At 36.6% G+C, this 19,844-nt stretch overlaps 1 protein-coding gene and 1 pseudogene across 1 annotated transcript; one reads left to right on the plus strand and one right to left on the minus strand.

Annotated features, from left to right (window-relative positions):
• Nucleotides 1-19,844, minus strand: part of LOC129753330 (T-box transcription factor TBX2-B-like) — a 96,910-nt pseudogene that overhangs the window by 40,382 nt on the left and 36,684 nt on the right.
• On the plus strand, nt 3,240-5,511 carry LOC129758456 (hexamerin-1.1-like). The gene has a single exon (XM_055755959.1). It carries the CDS (start codon nt 3,241-3,243, stop codon nt 5,365-5,367), a length of 2,127 nt encoding a protein of 708 aa, XP_055611934.1. The 5' UTR covers nt 3,240; the 3' UTR covers nt 5,368-5,511.

The raw sequence follows: 19,844 nt of genomic DNA on the forward strand, positions 1-19,844 counted from the left end.
TGTAGTCAGTTGCTTCGTGTCCTTGATCCTCCAATTGTTTTTATACACTAGGGCACTGAGTGAGCCAAAGAAATCCTCTATTGGGCGGCACTGGGGCAAGTTTGTTGGGTTACGATCTTTCGGCACGAACGGTATCTTTTTCTCCTCAAGGTACGCCAGCCAGCCAGAACGAATGACGTCACGCGGTATTTTTTGGTCATCCACCGACACTGTGATTTAACCGTCTCAATCTGCTCCTCCGTGTACTCTGGCGACCTCGTCTTCTTCCTGCAGACGATTCCTTCCATCTTGAGGGTACGATGGATCAATACGTGGGAGCAGCCATATTTCCGACCGGCGTCACGCAAGCTGGTTGCGTCCTTGTTGTCAAAAGCTTATTTAAGGATGTCTTCCTCTACTTCGTCATTATCGTCACCGGACGACCATTTCCGACCTTCCGCTCTACGTTCAGGGAACCCAGGATACGATATACCGTACTGACAGGTACATTTTCTTCCTTAAAATGTGCCACCGTGAACTTTTTTCCTTGCTGGAAATGCGTTTCGTAGAACCATACAATGCGTTCGCGGAGCACGTGCTGTTTCGACGCCATCTTTGCTTTGACTAAATTCAAACTAGCAAAACCAAACACGTCTACTGGAGCCCAAAGAGCAATTTTCTTGGAGAAAGAAAATTCTACGCTCTTTATTTGAGTTACTGAAAGGTATTGCAAACATTCTCATTTTTTATTTAACACCCGTGATTTTTTTATATTTTAATCGGCTTAAACTGAAAGTTATTTAGACACAAACACGGTTTTTATGAAAGTTATTGAGCTCTCTCCACTTTGAAAGAGGGAGAGGGTGGAGAATTGATACAAATAAAACATATATTTTGGTATAATTAAAGAACTCATGAAACTTACAAAAACAAAGTGAAAATTTCAGATCTTGTAAAACAAATAAAATGATCAAATTTCCCCTAATAAGAAGAAATTGTCTTGGATTTTAAATAATACCTACAAAAAAAAATCAAATAGTTTTTACAAATTTCATTTGTTTTAAGAAGTTGTAGCAAAGAACACCGGGTCAACTAGTGTTCATTAAATATAACATACATGTTAATAAGCAAACACGAATGCTACAAGGATAGTCAAGTTTCGATAATAACAAAAACCTTTTATCAATAAAACCAATGTCTTAGTGTTTTTTTCTTAAAGTTTGGCACACTTCTTGATTATGTGTAAATTTACCTGTATTGAAAAACTCCCCCCGCTTTAAAAAGGGGCGAACATTTAGGCTCAAGACAATCTAGATACTCAGATGCCATAAAAAATCGCTTTTAAATAATTTTGAAATTTAATTTGAATTTAATTTAACTAAAATAATTTAAACAAACTTAAATTGCTTCATGAAAGTGTCAGCAAAGCTCACCGGGTCAGCTTGTAGACTATGGAATAAAAAGATATCAAAAGTCGACTTCACATTAAAATTGCAAAACTAAAAACTGAAAAAATCTAAGAACAAATTTGTTCTTAGTTTTTTTAAATTCTAAGCATATTGAAAGTGTGCAAATTCTACATTCGGATTTCAATTTTATGTTAAGAAATAACCAACCAAATATAATTGAATATTTCTTTTAAAATCTATAGTATATGTGACTAGGATCACGGACGAAAAAATGTACATGATCATAAACCAAAGGTGATCACATTTGCGACCACTTGATGTGATTTTTTTTAAACAAGTCTTCGTTTATTTGTAATGACGAATTGTACAAAAAAAATCGACCCACTTCTTTTCGGGATACTTCTCATCTGTCTGCGGTTTAAACACAACGCACTCAACGAAACCGAAAAAAACCGAAACAAAATAAACAATCTGTAAAATAACGATCAATTGATACCACGACTGCTGGCTGGACAAGAATCGAGAAGAAAAATATGTCTAAACAATTCGTTTCTTATGATCTCGTTCAGCTGGGAATGCAACCGTTTGGTATTGTTTTGTGTTTGAAGAAAAAAATAAGTCTAACCACTAAATCATGTTTTAGCGATGCAGGTTTTCATAGATGCAAAAGAAAAGAAGAATCGCTTTTAGGGCCTAGAATCTTCGCATCTTGATTCGAGTGTAGAACCTTCAAAGGTTGGTTTTATTCGAGAACAAATTCGGATATAAACAACCGATATATAAAATATTCTAATCGTTTATTTATGCACATCTGAAGAGTGGATTTTTTTCTCGCCATGCTCAACTGGTTCATCTATAGATTGGAACAGGTTTCTGGACAATTTTTTTTTTGTTTACAAATTCGCCTTTTAAAGTTGTGCGTTGCTGCCGATAAACATTCTTATCGTTGAAATTTAGGAATCGTATGATCAAATAAAAAACTCGTATCCAAACAAAAAAACAACTTCATCCAAAGTTCATTGATTGTCAAGTTTCATTGGAGCCACATATTCGATATTCAAGATCACGAGATCTGCTTAGCAAAAAAAAAAACATTAGCAGCATATTCTTTGCATATTATGTTCTAAGATTTTTACCTCTCTGAAGCCAGACTTGAGGGTTGATATCTGATATTGAATTTGAATCAATGTTCAAATTCGGGATTTGGAATGTTGAATTTTGATGATTTTTTTAGAAGTAAATTCAAATATTACATCTTTAAATGTGCCTTACAATGAGGTTCGCAAATTAAGAGTTATTTTCCATGAAATGCTTTCTGATTGATTCAAAAGCTTAAAGCTGGTATTTTGTATTCATAATTTACTCAGCTTAGCTTAACCAGGAGGTAGATTGATCATATTTCTTGTAATATGGATTTCCAAAAACAATTTTCGAAACTTAGTTCTGATTTTCGTTAAATTTGCTGGAAAATCTTGCACATGTCTATAACGATACAAAAGTTTGGTTTGCTCTTGGACTTTGAATTAGGCTTAGTTATTAAATTGTTGCAAAGCAATTCTACCCCAACATTGAACAAACGGATTTATTCGAAAAAAAATTGAATCAAGTGAATAACCGTTCTCAGACGATGTTATGCAACGAAAACGATGAGAATGAAGTGTTATATTCGATAAGGACTACGAAAAGAATATTCACAAATGTTCTTGCTGTTATCAGCGGTGCAATATGATGGGTGCATACCGGTCATCCACCTTCAGGATGCATTTGGCAACCGTTATCACCTGGCAATTCGGGAGATTAGGAGCGAACATAAAAGCGCTGGTCGGCCGTTCATCCAGCATCAGTCACAACGATGAGATCGTTCACGGTCCTTGCTCTGGCAGCAGCCTTGGCTGTTGCATCTGCTGCTTTCGTTCCCAGCACCGGTCAGGTGAAATACGCCGACAAGGAATGGTTGCACAAACAGGAGGACCTGTTGCTGCTCTTCCGTCACGTCTACCAGAAGGACTGGAATCCCCAGCTGATTGCCTACGCCAAGAACTATGTGCTGAAGAGTAACTTCCACCTGTACAACAACCAGGAAGCCGTGACAGAGTTCTACTCCTACTACGAACATGGAATGCTGCCCCGTGGTGAGGTGTTCTCCATCTTCAACGAGGTGCACCGTGAGCAGGCCATCGCTCTGTTCCACTTGTTCTACTATGCCAAGGACTGGGACACCTTCTACAAGACCGCTGCCTGGGCCCGTTACCATGTCAACGAGGGTATGTTCGTGTACGCTCTGACCGTTGCTGTCACCCATCGTCCAGATATGGCCGGATTCGTTCTGCCAGCTCCTTATGAAATCTTCCCGTACTACTTCATCAACACCGAAGTTATCCAGAAGGCTCAACAGTACAAGATGCAGGGCTACTACGGATTGAAGAAGGTCGGTGATGTCTACACTGGCGTCGTCCACAACAACTACACTGGCTGGTACATCCACACCAACCCGGAACAGAAGATTTCCTACTTCACTGAAGATATTGGCCTGAACACCTACTACTACTACTTCCACATCGACTATCCATTCTGGTTGGGAGGAAAGGAATTCGGTCTATACAAGGACCGTCGTGGAGAACTGTACCTCTACGAGCATCAGCAACTGTTGGCCCGTTACTACCTTGAACGTCTATCCAACGATTTGGGTCACATCCCAGAATTCTCGTGGTACTACCCAATCAAGACCGGATACTACCCAGACATGCAGTACTACAATGGCCACACCTTCCCCGATCGTGACAACTACTATCTGGTACATGATGAAGATCACTATTACGATATCAAGCTGGTCGATGATTACGAACGTCGCATTCGTGATGTGATTGATCGTGGATTCCTGGTTCTGCCCGAAGGAAAAGTTATCAACTTCACCGTCCCAGAAGCCGTCGATTACCTCGGTAACTTGATCCAGAGCAACCCCGATAGCTATGACACCCGTTTCTACAAGTATCTGAGCCTGTTCTCTCGCATCATCATGGGTGCTGCCGTTGAGCCCGTCGAACCCTACCAGCTCATCCCAAGTGTCCTGGAGCACTTCGAGACGTCTCTGCGTGACCCAATGTTCTACCAGATCTACAAGCGAATCATCCACTACTACTTCCACTTCAAGGATCATCTGCACCCATACACCTACGAAGAGCTGTACTTCCCAGGCGTGAAGGTTGAAGACGTTGTTGTCGACAAACTGGTCACTTACTTCGATCGCTTCGATATGGATATCACCAACGCCATCGATATTGAGCCAGAGCCATACGTTGAAGGTAAATACGACGGATTCGGTGAAATCGAATACAAGGCTGATCCAGTTATCATCAAGGCCCGCACCATTCGTCTGAACCACAAGCCATTCACCTACAAGATGAGCGTCGTTTCCGAGAAGGCCACCAAGGCTGTTATCCGTGTTTTCATCGGTCCCAAGTATGATGAATTCGGCAGCCTGTACCGTCTGAACGAAAACCGTGAAAACTTCTACGAGCTGGACTACTTCGTATACGAGCTGACCGCCGGCAAGAACGTCATCACCCGCAACTCCCTGAACTTCAACGGCTACGTCAAGGACCGCACCTCCTTCTACGAGCTGTACAAGAAGGTCATGCTGGCCTACAAGAGCGACGAGAAGTTCCCACTGGACATGACCGAGGCTCACTGTGGCTTCCCGAACCGTCTGATGCTGCCGAAGGGCAAGAAGGGTGGTATGCCGTTCCAGTTCTACTTCATCGTGTCCCCGTACCATGAGCCAGAGGTCGTCCAGTACACCGGTTTCGATCCTGTTGTGTCCTGCGGTGTCGGTTCCGGTGCCCGCTACTTCGACAAGCTGCCATTCGGCTATCCCTTCGATCGTCCAATCGACGAGACCTACTTCTACGTGTCGAACGCCTTCTTCGAGGATGTTGTCATTTTCCACAAGAAGGAAGGTGATGTAAATGCTGTTGTGTAAACAGTGTTTCGGATGGACTAGAGTTAGACATTAAGTCTACGAATCTGGGTTTCTCACTTTCCAAGTGTGAAAACCTGAGGAACCTTGATTCGTTCGTGCTAATGTGATATTGTTTGTAATAAAAAGATCTGCTGAAAAAATCAATATGAAATCTATTTTTTTCTGAACCCTGTATTCGAACGGCATGATTTTCGATTTCCAGTGTGACCTGATCCAATTATGGCACTGAAAGTTTGTTTATGTACGAAAGAACGGGAGGTAAACATGCGGGTTTGGGTTTTGCTGGGGAGCTGGTGCGAGCGTCGGAATGGGCGGATGCGCTAGGGAGAAAAAATATTGTTTATTTATGCTTCCAATTTAAGAATTCGAGTGTTTTTGAAGTCCACGTCCAGTCCACGGAATATCTGCAACGGGGAGTGATAACAAGAGGCAGTCCATAATATGGACACCATCTGGCGAGGATGGAATATACGCAAACCATCACTCACGATTGCGTTATCGTTAATAAACAAAAAAAAAGTTTATAGGTAACTGATGAAATCAACATTTAATTTTGAATCGCTTTCTGTTGCTATTTTAGGAAGCATGAATCACACAATAAATCAATAATTTCAAATTAGTTATCTCCTTGAAATTTGTTAATTTTAAGAATATTTTTTTGGGAAAGCTGTTAAATTACGATTTCGACTGATTACAATTTTAATATTAAAATTGAGATTTGTAATTTAAATAATTGAAATATGTCGAGCGGCATCAAATTGATTTTTTGAGTTCTTTACTTCAGATTTTCACTCACGATTTAAGCTCGATTTACACCAGAAGGCTTTCGTTTGTATACTCCTCTTCTGGTCTGTTTTCGATAGCTGACATTTCAGTGAAAACGCGTGTTTCAGTTGCACAAACATAGCCAAGTTCAGTTTATTTCGAAGCAACATAATCCACTAAATAACCAAATTTCATACAGCTCTTCGTAATAGACAAGTATTGCGCAACAAAAGAGTGGACATTGGATTGGATTGGAGTGGATCACATGATTGGTTAATAAATACACGCTTTCATAACTGTCTAAATGGAGTTAGGAATTTCAAATTTTTACCCCAATTACAGATTATCAAATTTGATTGAAAATGCTTATATTGATGTACAATTTTAAGTTCTGGTTCAGAAATGGTAAACAAATCAATATTTAAAATTTTATTTATATGCTTTACTAATGAACCTGAATCTGATATTTGAAATGGAATTTTGTAACTGATTAATAGACTAGTTCACTTTTCGGTTTTTTTTTCGCAGATCAAAGCCAGACTCATATGGGTTGTTTCTCATGCATTTTCAAATATTTCAGCCAAAGTTGAGATCTAAAGGGTGATACGGTCAAAATTTGGTCAAGGGAAAACGCGTGTAAACCGGTAAAATCGTGTATTTAAAAAATCAAATTAAATTTCTTTTTCAAGTTTAATTAGTATAAAATTCAGTAAAAATATTCAGTTAGGCTTCCGCTTTTCCAAATCCTTATTGCCGGGCCTTACGCTTAAAGCCTGCCATCAGATTTTGAACAGCCACCTTGTCCACCTTCTTCGCCGCAGAAAGCCAGTTTGCCTTGAACTGCTGCTCGTCCTTAGCAGTTTTTTTTTGTCTTCTTTATGTTCCGCTTGACAATAGCCCAGTATTTCTCAATTGAGCGGAGCTCTGGCGCGTTGGGAGGGTTCTTGTTCTTGAGAACCACCTGCACGTTGTTGGCGGCGTACCACTCCATGGTCTTTTTACCGTAATAACAAGATGCCAAATCCGGCCAAAACAGTACGGAACAACCGTGTTTCTTCACGAAAGGCAGCAGACGTTTATTCAAACACTCTTTCACGTAAATTTCTTGGTTGACAGTCCCGGAAGCTATGAAAATGCTGCTTTTCAAGCCACAGGTACAGATGGCTTGCCAAACCAGATTTTTTTTTCGCGAACTTTGACAGTTTCATGTGCTTGAAAATATCTGCTACCTTTCCCCTTCTTTTTGCCGTATAAAACTCCTATCTTGGAAGCTGCTTGCAGTCGGCTTTGACGTAGGTTTCGTCGTCCATTACCACGCAGTCAAACTTCGTCAGCAACGTCGTGTACAGCCTCCTGGATCGCGCTTTGGCCGTCGATGTAAGTCGATAGTCCGGCTCGTTTTTTGGCTCGATGCACGGTTGTAGACGATACACCTAGCTTATTTGCGGCGTCTCGGAGAGAGAGGTAAGGGTTTCGCTTGAAACTACCGGCAACTCTCTTTGTTGTCTCAGCGGCTTCCGGTTTTCGATTTCCCCTCGATCCAGACTTCCTGGCTGTCGACAATTTTTCCCCAAACACTTTAATTACATTTGTAACGGTTGATTTGGCAACTTTTAGTGATTTTGCCAGCTTCGCGTGTGAGTAGCTCGGATTTTCGCGATGCACGAGCAAAATTTTGATACGCTGCTCTTCTTTCTTGGACGGCATTTTGACAACTGAAGAGTGAATTCCAAAATCAAAATAGGAGCAACATTCTACACACACACACCTTCAAAATGAGGGGTGTTCAGGTTTTTTAAATGCAAAATTCAAAGTAAAGAAATACGTCAAGTTGATATTTAACAAATTTTGACCGTATCACCCTTTATTGAACTTATCTCTGTTCTACGCAATGAGTTTTTGTGGAAAAAGTTCATTTTTCTTGAAAATCTTCTTATGATAGTTCTAGCTAGCCACTGTTAATATTAACCGATAATTTAATGATGCATGGAGGATGATATTATCAGCATTGTATCTGTTTTAGATAATCGTTCAAAACAAATCGAAATTTTTTTTTTAAATCATTAACTTATACAGAAATTAAACTTACAAGTTAAAAGTTGAAAATCTGAAGTAAATCAGAAAAGAGAAATTTAACAAAACTTTTCTTGTAAAGCTAGCTCTTTTTATACTTTTCTTTTGATGTAACAAATATACAAATTGGATTTATAGCGGTCAAGCTATTTACAGTTGTTTGCAACCAATTTGAAATGATAAAATATTTTTATTCATGTTTTCTCCACACCAACTTGTGTAGATGCAAAGATATTTTATTCAATCAAGTACCCCATGACTGGGCAAGGAGTTAAAAAAAGCGCGCGCTTTGATCAAGTTGTAGGCAAGTCCTCCTGATGCCACGTTTTTCAGGTTACATGAAGCTAAAACTTGAAAAGGAACACAATTAAGATTTAGAAACTGATGCATAAATATTTGAATAACTTTGCTCATATTATTAGGATTATTACATTTTAAAATTCAAATGAATGGATATAAACAGGGCTAAGTTAACAAGTTTAGATTTTGTAAAATAATTTTTTTTCGGATTTACTGCCGATTTTAAACTTTAAACTTCTAAATAAAATTTAAAATTTCTGTTCAAGCTGGTGGTTTATGATTTTTCAAATTTTTAATAAAAAAAAACTTTGATTTTGTTAAGTAAACCACACTTTTTTCCAGTTTCAAGTCGAAGATGGCAGCACTATCTTGCAGTTAAAACCAAATTTAGTCTCAATATTGATTTTCCAGGTTTATTTAGGTCCATTTTCATCATTTTGAGGTATTTTCGCATCACAGTTTTGTGGAAGTTCACGCTGCAGAAAGCTTTTCCGGATTTGCAAAAAAAATCACCAGCACAAAAATGTACAACTGCCAAAATTCCTGCTGATCTCAACTTCCGATTCAATTGCAAATAATACCAAGAATACTGCTAGCCGTCTGGTCTATCAAGTTCCATCGCAAAGTATAACTTTATTCTGATAATCGGTCCAAAAAAATCACTTTTAGTGACCTTTATGCAATTCTTTTTTTTTGATTTATTGATCTTAGAATTTCCAAAGCGTTCACAAGGTACATGTATTTATTTCTTGACCAAAATTATCCAGCACTTCTTAATTAATTCCGGATATTCGAAAATGGGCATGAATTTGGTTAAATGGCAAGATAGTGCTGCCATCTATGACTTAAAACTAGAGAAATAGTGTTTGACTATAAAAAAATATTCGTATTTTTGAATTCCAACCTGCTTTTTGGATTTAAACTTAACCTCAAATTTATGTTTCATCATTTTGCATCATACTTATGAATGTTAATGAAGAAATAAAGCAGTTTGATAAAGTTTCATAGCTCAAATATCAAATTCCTTAACGCTAAAGGAGCATCTCTTAAAACCCGCTTTTGATACCTTTGAAAACCTTTGGAATTCTGGAAAACTCCTTAAAATGCAGCTATCTATTTAAATAATTCGTAGAAGCATAATTATTCACTTTTACACAGTAAAATTTTAAAAATTTTCTTGTTTTTGTTGAAAAACTCAAGTGGTGCTATTCTTATTTCGCACCCCTTTTAACATTTTTGGTCCTCAACGCCAATTGCTACGTCCAAAAAAAGTAAACTTATGCTTGATTTATCCGTTAAGCAATTCAGAACAAACCGTGGAGGAAAATTTTCGTAATTTTCAATTATTTATATTTTAACAAGCAAAACACATAGTGGTGCTATTCTTATTTCGCTCACTGTATCATAGCAAAGTTTTCAAGAAAACTGAAATTTTTTCACAAAAACACATTGCATAGAATAAAGATTAGTTCAATAGATCTCAAATTTGGCCGAAATACTTAAAAATGCATGAGAAACAACCCATATGAATCCGGCTTTGATCTGCGTAAAAAGCCGCGAAGTGAACTAGTCTACTGAGAGTGATTCTAGTTTCATTTTAATATTTAGGATTATGATTTTTGGATTGTGGACAGTCTTTGAAATAGTTTAATTTTTTTTATTTTCGATTTTGATCTTTATTATTGGTCTTTCATTTCTATTCATCAATTTCTTGTTCAATCATATAATGATGCTTACTCTTAATTACATTTCAACTGTTTAGTTGGAACTAGGCATTTAACAACTTGATTTTTTCCCTAAAAACTCCCACCAATAATGTAGAAAAAGTTTCTGAAAAATGCTACCGAAATAAACAGCTTCAAATATTTTGTCAAATAGCTGCCATTAAGCATTTATGAGCTGCATAGAAATGACTTATGTGCCTATGCTTATGAAACCATTTCACGTTATTTATGTCCTGCTCGTAAATAATCGATTTGGCTGTGTGGTGCTAGATTTAGTATGCTGGCATTTGAAGAATTCCCCTCGGAGGAAAACTTTTATAAGTATTCAACCCATAAAGTGATCAATTTATAGCGCCACCTCATCGTGTCCGGGAGTGAAAAAGCACCAGTGAAAAGTGGAAAAGAACTAAACGCCCACGCACCGACCGGTGAAACAAAAACAGGGAAATTCGTATAATTTACTACCTTTTCTTCTCGGTCGAAAGATGTGAACAAAGTGCGTTCCATATCGTCTATCGCGTTTTTTAAAATTGCTTGTGGTGCAACGTTCTTTTTTTATTTCTGAAAATTCGGATGCAGTTCATTCATTGGTGAAATGCACCTTGTAGATTTTGTTCGAGATCCATGCAAGCTGGTTGCATCTAGATCCGGGGGTGAATTATCATGTTTATTGAGTCGGATCAACCGTAAAAACAAACACGGTGACAGCGACTGTCAAACAGGCCCGAGTTCCATGCAACGTGGGATCATGTTTTCGGTGAAAACAAATAATGTTCAAATGATCTGCATTTTATGGGCCCCGCGAGACGAAATGGGCCGGATAATTTCGGCTGAAATAATCGTCGTAATGAAAGGTGGAAATCTCACGCGTAACGAACGAATCAACATACAACCGAGTCGAGGGAATTGACGAAAAAGAAAGCTCTCGTGAAAGAATCATCATTTCGCATGTAAACCTCCTTCTAATAGGAGGAAAAATGAGTTTCCGAGGGCAATTAGCACTATTTATTAACCAATTACGATGCCGGTTTGTTTTGATAATAAACTGGGCGAATTGCACTACACGACCATTAGTGCTTGATTGGTAGTAAACATAGTCAGTGGTTTGATGAATTGTACTTTTATTGTGTGGCACGGTTCGATTGATTTGAACTGAAATTCATTCATTGAAAAGTGTTTCCAGAGCATGTTCACAATTGTATTACCTACTCGATACGCTTTTCTTCAGATAGAGTTGTAATTTTTCGATATGGCGCCTTTTATTGGCTCTATCGTTATTAGTTTACTATTGGTGCTAACACCTATACAATTTTGAAACTAAGGGTTGAGGTTGACCCTGATTGTGTCTTTCGAGGGGAAACATTATGTAGTAACATTTATCACTTTACTTACTCTTCATTGGTTTCGTTGTCTCGAAATCCTTTGGCGAATGGATTGCTCACTATTTTCAATTGTGTGACCTGGAAAAAGTTGTTGAAAGATACTATTATTAAATTGAACGAAATAAACAATTAACTAGTTCATTCATTTTGTCAGGATTGGTTTTTCTAAGAGAATTCCATAAATCGTTAGTTTCACAACGCATTTCGATCCACAAACAATGCGACTCTTATAGAGCCCAAACATCAACTGAACTATATAATAGAAGATATTTGGCTTGAAATTCCAGCCAGATATCTAAGATCTTTTCAACTAGATACATTTTGAGCTTAAGCTTAAGCTGGTCCTTCCTGGCCTATAATGGTATAATGGTTGCACTCCGTGATTGGTTCGAGATAATCAAAATTGCTCTATGAACCAAATGAAAGATTTGATTTGTAGGTGACCAAAACAAGTGTCGCGAGTTTGCTAGAACAAGCTACTAATGTTAGTATCGAGAGAAATTAGTTGAGCTCTGATTCAACTTGCGACCCCTCACTCAGTGTAAGGTTCTGTCCGAAGGGGACGAAAATAAGTGGAGCGACTTCGCTAGTACAAGCTACTAGTTTTAGTACCGGTAGAAATTAGTTAAGCTTCGATTTCTACTTGCGACCCCTGTAGTGAAAGGTTTTGACTTGAAGGTGACGAAAACTTGTGTCGCGAGCTTGCTAGTATAAGCTATTACTGTTAATTTTATTAGAAATAAATTAAGCTACGATTTCAACTTGCGATCCCCAAGTGAAAGGGTTTGACTTGAAGGTGATGAAAATTAGTGACGCGAGTTCGCTAGTACCAGCTACTAGAAATTCGTTTAGCTCTGATTTCAACTTGCGAACCCACTAATAAAAGTTTTAGACTTGTAGGTAATGAAAATTAGTCATGAGTTCACTAGTACAAGCTTTCTTCACCTACAAATCAAACCATTTCACTACAGGAGTCGCAAGTTGAAATCGGAGCTCAACTTATTTCTACCGATAACAATTTTAGTATTTAGCTTGAACTAGCGAACTTGCGATACCGTAATCCGGGGTAATATTGATCATTTTTTTTCAATATATTTCGATTATTTTTTCTGTTAAGGGGAATGTTTTCTTGATCATAAATGATACAAAACACCTTCAAAATATTTACAAATGCTAGTTTATCAATTTAACCTTGATTTTTAACGTTTTATTTTAAAAATATTTATAATCGAAAAAAGAACTATGATGCTGCCTACATTAAGGGGCAAAAATTATTATAATTGCTAAATGGTTTGAGCTTCAAAACACAAATAAAATTTTACCTTCACACATTCCCCTAGGCCCTCCCACTATTTCCACATTGTGGGTTTTTTTTTATAACGATCACACACACATAGGATCTCAGTGAAACTTGATGTTTCTTTGAAGAGATCTTCTTTCCTTACGTACACTTTTTACACGTACTTAGCGTACACTTTTTCGAAGTTATGATGGCTAGCATCTTACAAATGCTAAAACCACCAGACCACAGAAAGTGTACTATGTATGCCATGACCGGGATTCGATCTCATGAACTTTAGCGTATATGACTTGAACTCTAACAACTACGCCAAAGCCGCTGGCTGGGCATTCATTTTTTCTTAAAAGTTAACGATTTGATAGGGTTCCTATCCATTTGTCCAATACGGGCTTACTCTTGGAAAATGTCCTTATTTTTTAAATATCAAAAATTTATCATTAAATGACTATAAAAATAGCACTATAACTGTTCATATACAAAGAAAAAAAGTTGTTCTTTCACATTAAACAACCCGTTTGCTTCTAAATGCTTTTTGGTATCATCAGGAGAGCTGTTTGTTTGCGAACCTTGGAAAAATAGATATTTTCAGATTTTGAAATTGAAATGAAAACGTAGAAAACAGTTTTCAAAAATTTAAACTATAGACTGAGTTATTGATATTGATGATAATGTGAAAAAGTTTATTGTTGGTCAAATTTACTCCGGTGATCAAAGTTTCCCCGTTTTACGGTACTCATTTTCATCACCTACAAGTCAAACCTTTTCACTAGAGAGATCGCAAGTTGAAATCAGAGTTTAACTAATTTCTGCCGGTACTCACACTAGTAGCTTGTACTAGCTAACTCGCGACACTTATTTTCGTAACCTACGAGTCAAACCTTTTCACTTGACTGGTTGAAAGTTGAAATCGGAGCCAAATTAATTTCTACCGGTACTTACACTAGCAGCTTGTACTAGCGAGCTGCGATACTAACTCTTGCCACAAGTGAAATCTTTTCACTAGAGAGGTCGCAAGTTGAATTCGGAGCTGAATTAATTTCTACCGATACTAACACTAGTAGATTGAACTAACGAACTTGCGATACTCATTTTCGTCACCTACAAGCCAAACCTTTTCACTAGAGTGATCGCAAGTTGAAATCAGAGCTAAACTTATTCCTACCGGTTCTTACTTTAGTAGCTCAAACTAGTGAACTCGCGATAATCATTCTCGTCATCTACAAGTCAAACCTTTTCACAAGAGTGATCGCAAGTTGAAATCAGAGTTAAACTAATTTCTCGCTGTATTGACAATAGTAGCTTGTACTAGCGAGCTCGCGCCAATAATTTTCGTCACCTACAAGTCAAACCCTTTCTCACCGTACTTGTGTCGTTAATAATCATTAATTTGTTTAAATTTCGCGTTTAATCTTCCTGAAGACACGGCAATTTATTGATTTTCGAATCATCTACTAATTCTAATCGATCTAAATCCTTAAGTCTTAATTTCATTTGCATTAAAAGCGATTGCGACAGCGGTTGATCCAATTTAAATTCATAACATTTCAATAAATGTTACGGTAGAGATTTCGTGACATTAAAAAATTTCGATGTCGCCGTAACATTTAAAAAAAAAATGTCACCCTAGCAATAGCCGACTTTCCTCGGACGGTCTTAACTTTTTTTTCTCATAACCGTCCCGATCTTTAAGCAAGTTTTGACATTCTTTCCGAATGTCATTCGACTTTTTTTCGAGTAACATTCTTTTGGAACGACATTCGCAAAAAGGAACAAAGACATGCCAGCTACATTACCGTCCGTTCCAATGACTACGACTTTTTTCGTGTGACGGTCAAACGACATTTGTAACATTTTTCATCCCTGGTTTGAACCAATAACGACGCCGGCCAAGTCCATGTAGTCGATGGAGGAAAGGGAACCCGATCAGAAGAGAAAAACTAAATTATATCAAGATGAGATATTCTGATATTCAATTTTTTCCTATCTGGATGAGATATAATTTAGTACTCGTAGGATGTTAAAATATCTCAAATTATATCAAAAAGTCCATGCAACCATAACTAATTCATATCAGCCGTTGTTAGAATTTAAACAAAATTATAACTCATCCAGATAGGATATATAAACTAAAAATCTTATAGGACTTGTATGCAAAAAAAAGATGGCGATAAGAGATGAGACTCAAACTCACCATTTTTCCAATGCCATCCATCCCACCAGCTGTGTGTCCTTGCTTACTACTCTACCTGCGCTTCATAGAAGGTGGGTGTTTATTTTCGTACTGATCCTGCATAGCTCGATCCTGGCTGCTTGTTTGGGGCCAGCGCAAAGACAGGCTGCCTTTTGGGTTCCATAGAATTGGCCAATGGGAATTCATATAAGTGTACCTGATGTATTGGAATTTTGAAGAATCGGCCCGATCGGGATCGGACTATTGGAATTCTCAAAGGGAAGCGTGCGCACGGGAATCAGGCAGCCGTTTGAGTGAATTCAAACTGGACAATGGGAATTTCTATACGTTTACTTGAAGAATTGGAATCGGACTGTTGGAATTTTAAAAGGGATGCGTGCGGACGGGCAGGCAGTCGACTTCGAGTGTCGTTCAGATGAATGAAATACATTGAAAGTTTACCTGATGCATTGAAATTAGAATGAATTGGAATAGGATTATCAGGATTTGAGAAGAAATACTAGAAGTACCTATACTGAAATGAAGGCTCCGAAAATCCAATAGCAGCTTTTAAAGCATGCAGGCAGATCAACGATGCCTCAAAAATGATTATTTTCATTCATATAGGTAATCGATTAATTTCGTCTTAAAGCTTGAAAAAGTGCGTTTGAAAAAAAATGTTTTTATCAAAAGTAGATATAATTCTGTTTAAGAAAAATCACAAACAACAAATCTCATTTCAAAACTATAACTGAATCAGATATAAATATCTCGCTGAGATAGGTTTGAGTAACGATTCTGATATGCTCTTCTGATCGGGAAGTGCAGCTTATGTGAAGATTTGTTTTGCGGAGACCGGCTGTACACCATCCTCCCACAAATCTCACGCTAAGTTATTGGGGCTCAAGGTAATGCCACCTTGTTAAGTGACGTGACCACTTAAAACCTGTGCTTTTATACTCCTTAAACTCCTAGGTGTTCTATTGAAACGGTAGTCTCTTCTTCGAAATAATACTACTTCTTCAATCCATAAGTTTTTTCTCTCACGGTAGAGTTTCTTGACCTCTTATTTTTTTTTCCTGTCCCGTCTAGATCTTCCGAACCGTATATTGCTCATCCGTGTACATCTGATTAGCAAATTGCCCATTCTCTTTATCCAGCTATTTATGAAAAAACGTAGGAAAAATCGGGTGAAATGAGACTTTCAGAGTAATCTAATCTAAAAACGGTTGAGTCCATTCGGTTCCTCGCATTTTGTTACATAAAAAAAGCGGTTTACAAGAATTTATCATGACGGGGTGCTCGAAAACGAAAAATGTACTCGAAATCAATTACTGATGTAATGAAATCGCTTGGTACATCTTTGTACCTGAAAATAATCACTGTGTTCTTTAATTCTTTCCATCACCTATAGAAATGAAAACTGTACCTTTTTTGATCGAATTTCCCCAGTGTACGATGGGTTAATCCGGCCTTGACCTTGAGTGTGAATAGGTCATTTTGATCGGGATACGCCAAAATACTGGATTTGCATTTTTAACTTTTTTCTTCACAGGCCGATAGTTGTTTATAAATTTTTCTTAAAGCTTGAATCAAACCAATATTTTACCCAAAGCCGCATCACGAACGAAGTTATAACAAAAAAAAATAAAAATTGCTCCCTCTATGGTTTTTTTTTAAATTTAGAGCTATAAAAACACTCTGAAACCTATACTTAAAGGTGGTATGTATTTTATCCTTAGAACGTGACTTCGTGTTTTAATGTAATGTATCTTAGATGTTGCTGCTTATGTAGAGATTCTCTACGTACGAAATGCACTTCAAAAGACTCAACAGATCTAGGACCTATAAATTGATCTCAGTTAAAAAAAACTTTAATGTTGTTGAAAACGACTTACGCAAAAACGTCAAATACCATGTCAAATGGAAAAGGGGAAAAAATCGAACACATCAATTAATTTTTATTTATTTTTCCAATCCAGCATCTTCATTCGTAAAGGGAATTTGAGTCTTCCAGAACAGTCTCGGGAAAAAGAGATAAACCAGCTGAAAGCTAAAAATCTATATAATAAAGATATTAAAAAAAAATTTAAACCACTGAGGATACAAGTAAGTAGCTAGTGAAATACTAATACATTGGTAATAAATTGGTTGAATTTAAAGCATGGTAGCCAACATTTTCAACAGGCGGGCCAAATTTCAGAAATGAGATTGGCTGGCGGGCCATAAGAACAAATTATTCTGGAGTAAGTATTCAAAAAAAAATATACCCAACATTTTTTTTAAAACGCTATGGAAAAAAACATTTGCACAGGTCACATCGAGTAAAGATTCATCTTAATAAGTCATTTTTGTTACTTGCATATTTTTACCAAGTTCGCTCCATTTTAAAAATAGTAGAAATACATATTATGTAATACGAAATAACTTATCCCTTCCAACTTATGTATGTTTTCAAGAGATTTAAAACCTCCTCGGTTTATTCACCCCAGAAATGTCCGATCGCGTGACTGGACATGGAAAGTAAGTCAATTTTATGGTCTCCAAATTGAAAAAAGAACGCATATTTTCCAAAGTTTTCAAGTTCACCGTTCTTCTTAGCAATATTTCATAGACATATTACGAAAAACTGCAAAATGGAGTTGTTGAAAAAAAGTAACAGTGACAAGCTTCTGACATTTAAAAGAATAGTTATTTCAAAGAACTTTAGTTACATCATAAAAACATTGATTTTGCAAATCCGTACGATCTTAACATCAGCTTAATACAACTCTTTTCAAATTTTCCAGTATCTCGATTTGACAAGTGTATTGGGGAAGCCTTCTATAAAACGGGATGAAAACGAATTTGATTGATTTATAATTTTTGCACTCTTTAAGTTAATTTTTTTTAAAAGTCGTTCTTCCGAGAGATTTGTCGGTACCAAACCGGTTCTAGTTTAATTTTACTACTCAACTGTAAAATCTGTTTAGTTTTTCTTTTTTTATGTACAGAAATACAGAGTACGTTTCCAATTAAAATATATATGAATTTGGTTTAATTTTCAAAAATATATCTACCCTTTTCTGGAAAGCTGAGCAAAAAATTACAAATTTGAAAAAGTTACAGAACAAACTTTCAATATGTTACATAATTTTCAAAAATTATTTGATTTTTATGGATGAACGAAGGTTTTGAAATAGAATTCAAGTTACGAATGATTGAAGTTGTTGTGAAAGTACAATTTCAATTAAATGTGGATATGGTCCGGTGATTTTTTTTTTAAATTTTATACGATATTGATAAGGTATTACTATCTTTCTGAAACCAGCCAAACTCCTCAATATTAAAACAAGAGTCCGCTTGAACGCTCCTTATACCAATGATATGTAGTCACCAAAACCCAACGGAGCCAAAACGGAAAACATGGTAAAATGGGTGATGGAATTTACAAATAATGTGCCAAATACCGTACCATTTTGATGATTTAAAAATTGTAATTGTTGTTTTTTTTTTCAGTGACGGTAGCCTTTTTTGTAAAATTATATGAGGCCCTTAGAGAGCCAAAGAGGTACAAGTGCAAAAATTATCGATTTTGAGTAAATAATGCCAAATGATTCTTCATGTATGTTGGTGATTTTTTCAGATTTCTTAAATTATATTCGTATACTTTTACGTTCGACAGAATATTGCAAATGTTCGAAAAATGTATGGAAAATGGCCAAAAAGCGTGTTTTTTCGAAATTACTTTTTATACACTTTTATTCCTTTGGTTATATATCATTTCAAAAAAAAAATCTGATCTTTGTTTTGAATTTAGCTAGTGTTGATGCAGATATATTTATATAAATGATATATGTTTGAAGAATAAGAAAAAAACGTATAGTTCTTAGAACATGGCTTTTCCAACATGAGCTTCACGAGCCACAAAAAGTTGCTCCAGGGTTTGGCCACCCATGATTTAAAAGAAGTCATCGACTACCTTCATTCAGTTCAGAGATTCTTCAAACTTTCTGTTTGAATATACCTTAGTTCTTTTTTCCGATTTCAATTTAACTTTATTTCATCCCAATTTTCAGAGTGCTGCTCCATTCTCCAACAGACTCCAAAATAAACTTCAACTACTTAGTCTACTACTACCACAGAGAACAGACATACAAGCTCGAACAAAAAATCGTCAAAAAAGTGTGTAAAATTTCAAATGCTATCACCAAAAAAATACGTTAGAAATTGACTACAAACAGTGCCATCTATTGCGCCGTTCAAAAGTTACAAATCAAATTTTCGTGTACCCAGTTTTCGAAAAGACGTAATCGTTTATGGACTCACAAAAAATAAGTCCAATGTCTCAGTAAAATGGACGGCTTTAATTTATTGCTAAATAAATGAAATCAGAGTTACTTTTAACTGGGAGGAATTTCACTTTCTTTATTTTTGCACTACTATGACAGTTAAGATAACTAACAGCTTTGGTAAGATTTCTAAGATTTCTCACTTCTTGAACAGTAATTTATGTTAGAAAATGCATCTCATATGTCCAGTTAAATACAAGAACATTCTTGACGATCAGTCTCACCCAGCAGTACTGATTCTAGGCATCTCAAAGCGGGTTACTTTCACATATAACTTTAGCATCCAGCTGTTTTAAACTTTGTGTTTCTAACAAATTTGATGGAAAAAGATAATAACTTTTATGATTATTTTTTTTATGCAACATGATGAACGTATTACGAAACTTCAATAGCAATATTCTTGTAGCATGCTAAGCAGCTCATACGACCTAT

The sequence above is a fragment of the Uranotaenia lowii genome, chromosome 3 (assembly GCF_029784155.1).
Source record: "Uranotaenia lowii strain MFRU-FL chromosome 3, ASM2978415v1, whole genome shotgun sequence".
In the NCBI taxonomy this organism is placed as follows: Eukaryota; Metazoa; Arthropoda; class Insecta; order Diptera; family Culicidae; genus Uranotaenia; species Uranotaenia lowii.

Coding starts and splice junctions, on each gene's coding strand:
- LOC129758456 (XM_055755959.1), top strand. CDS start 3,241: ATGAGATCGTTCACGGTCCTTGCTCTGGCAGCAGCCTTGGCTGTTGCA.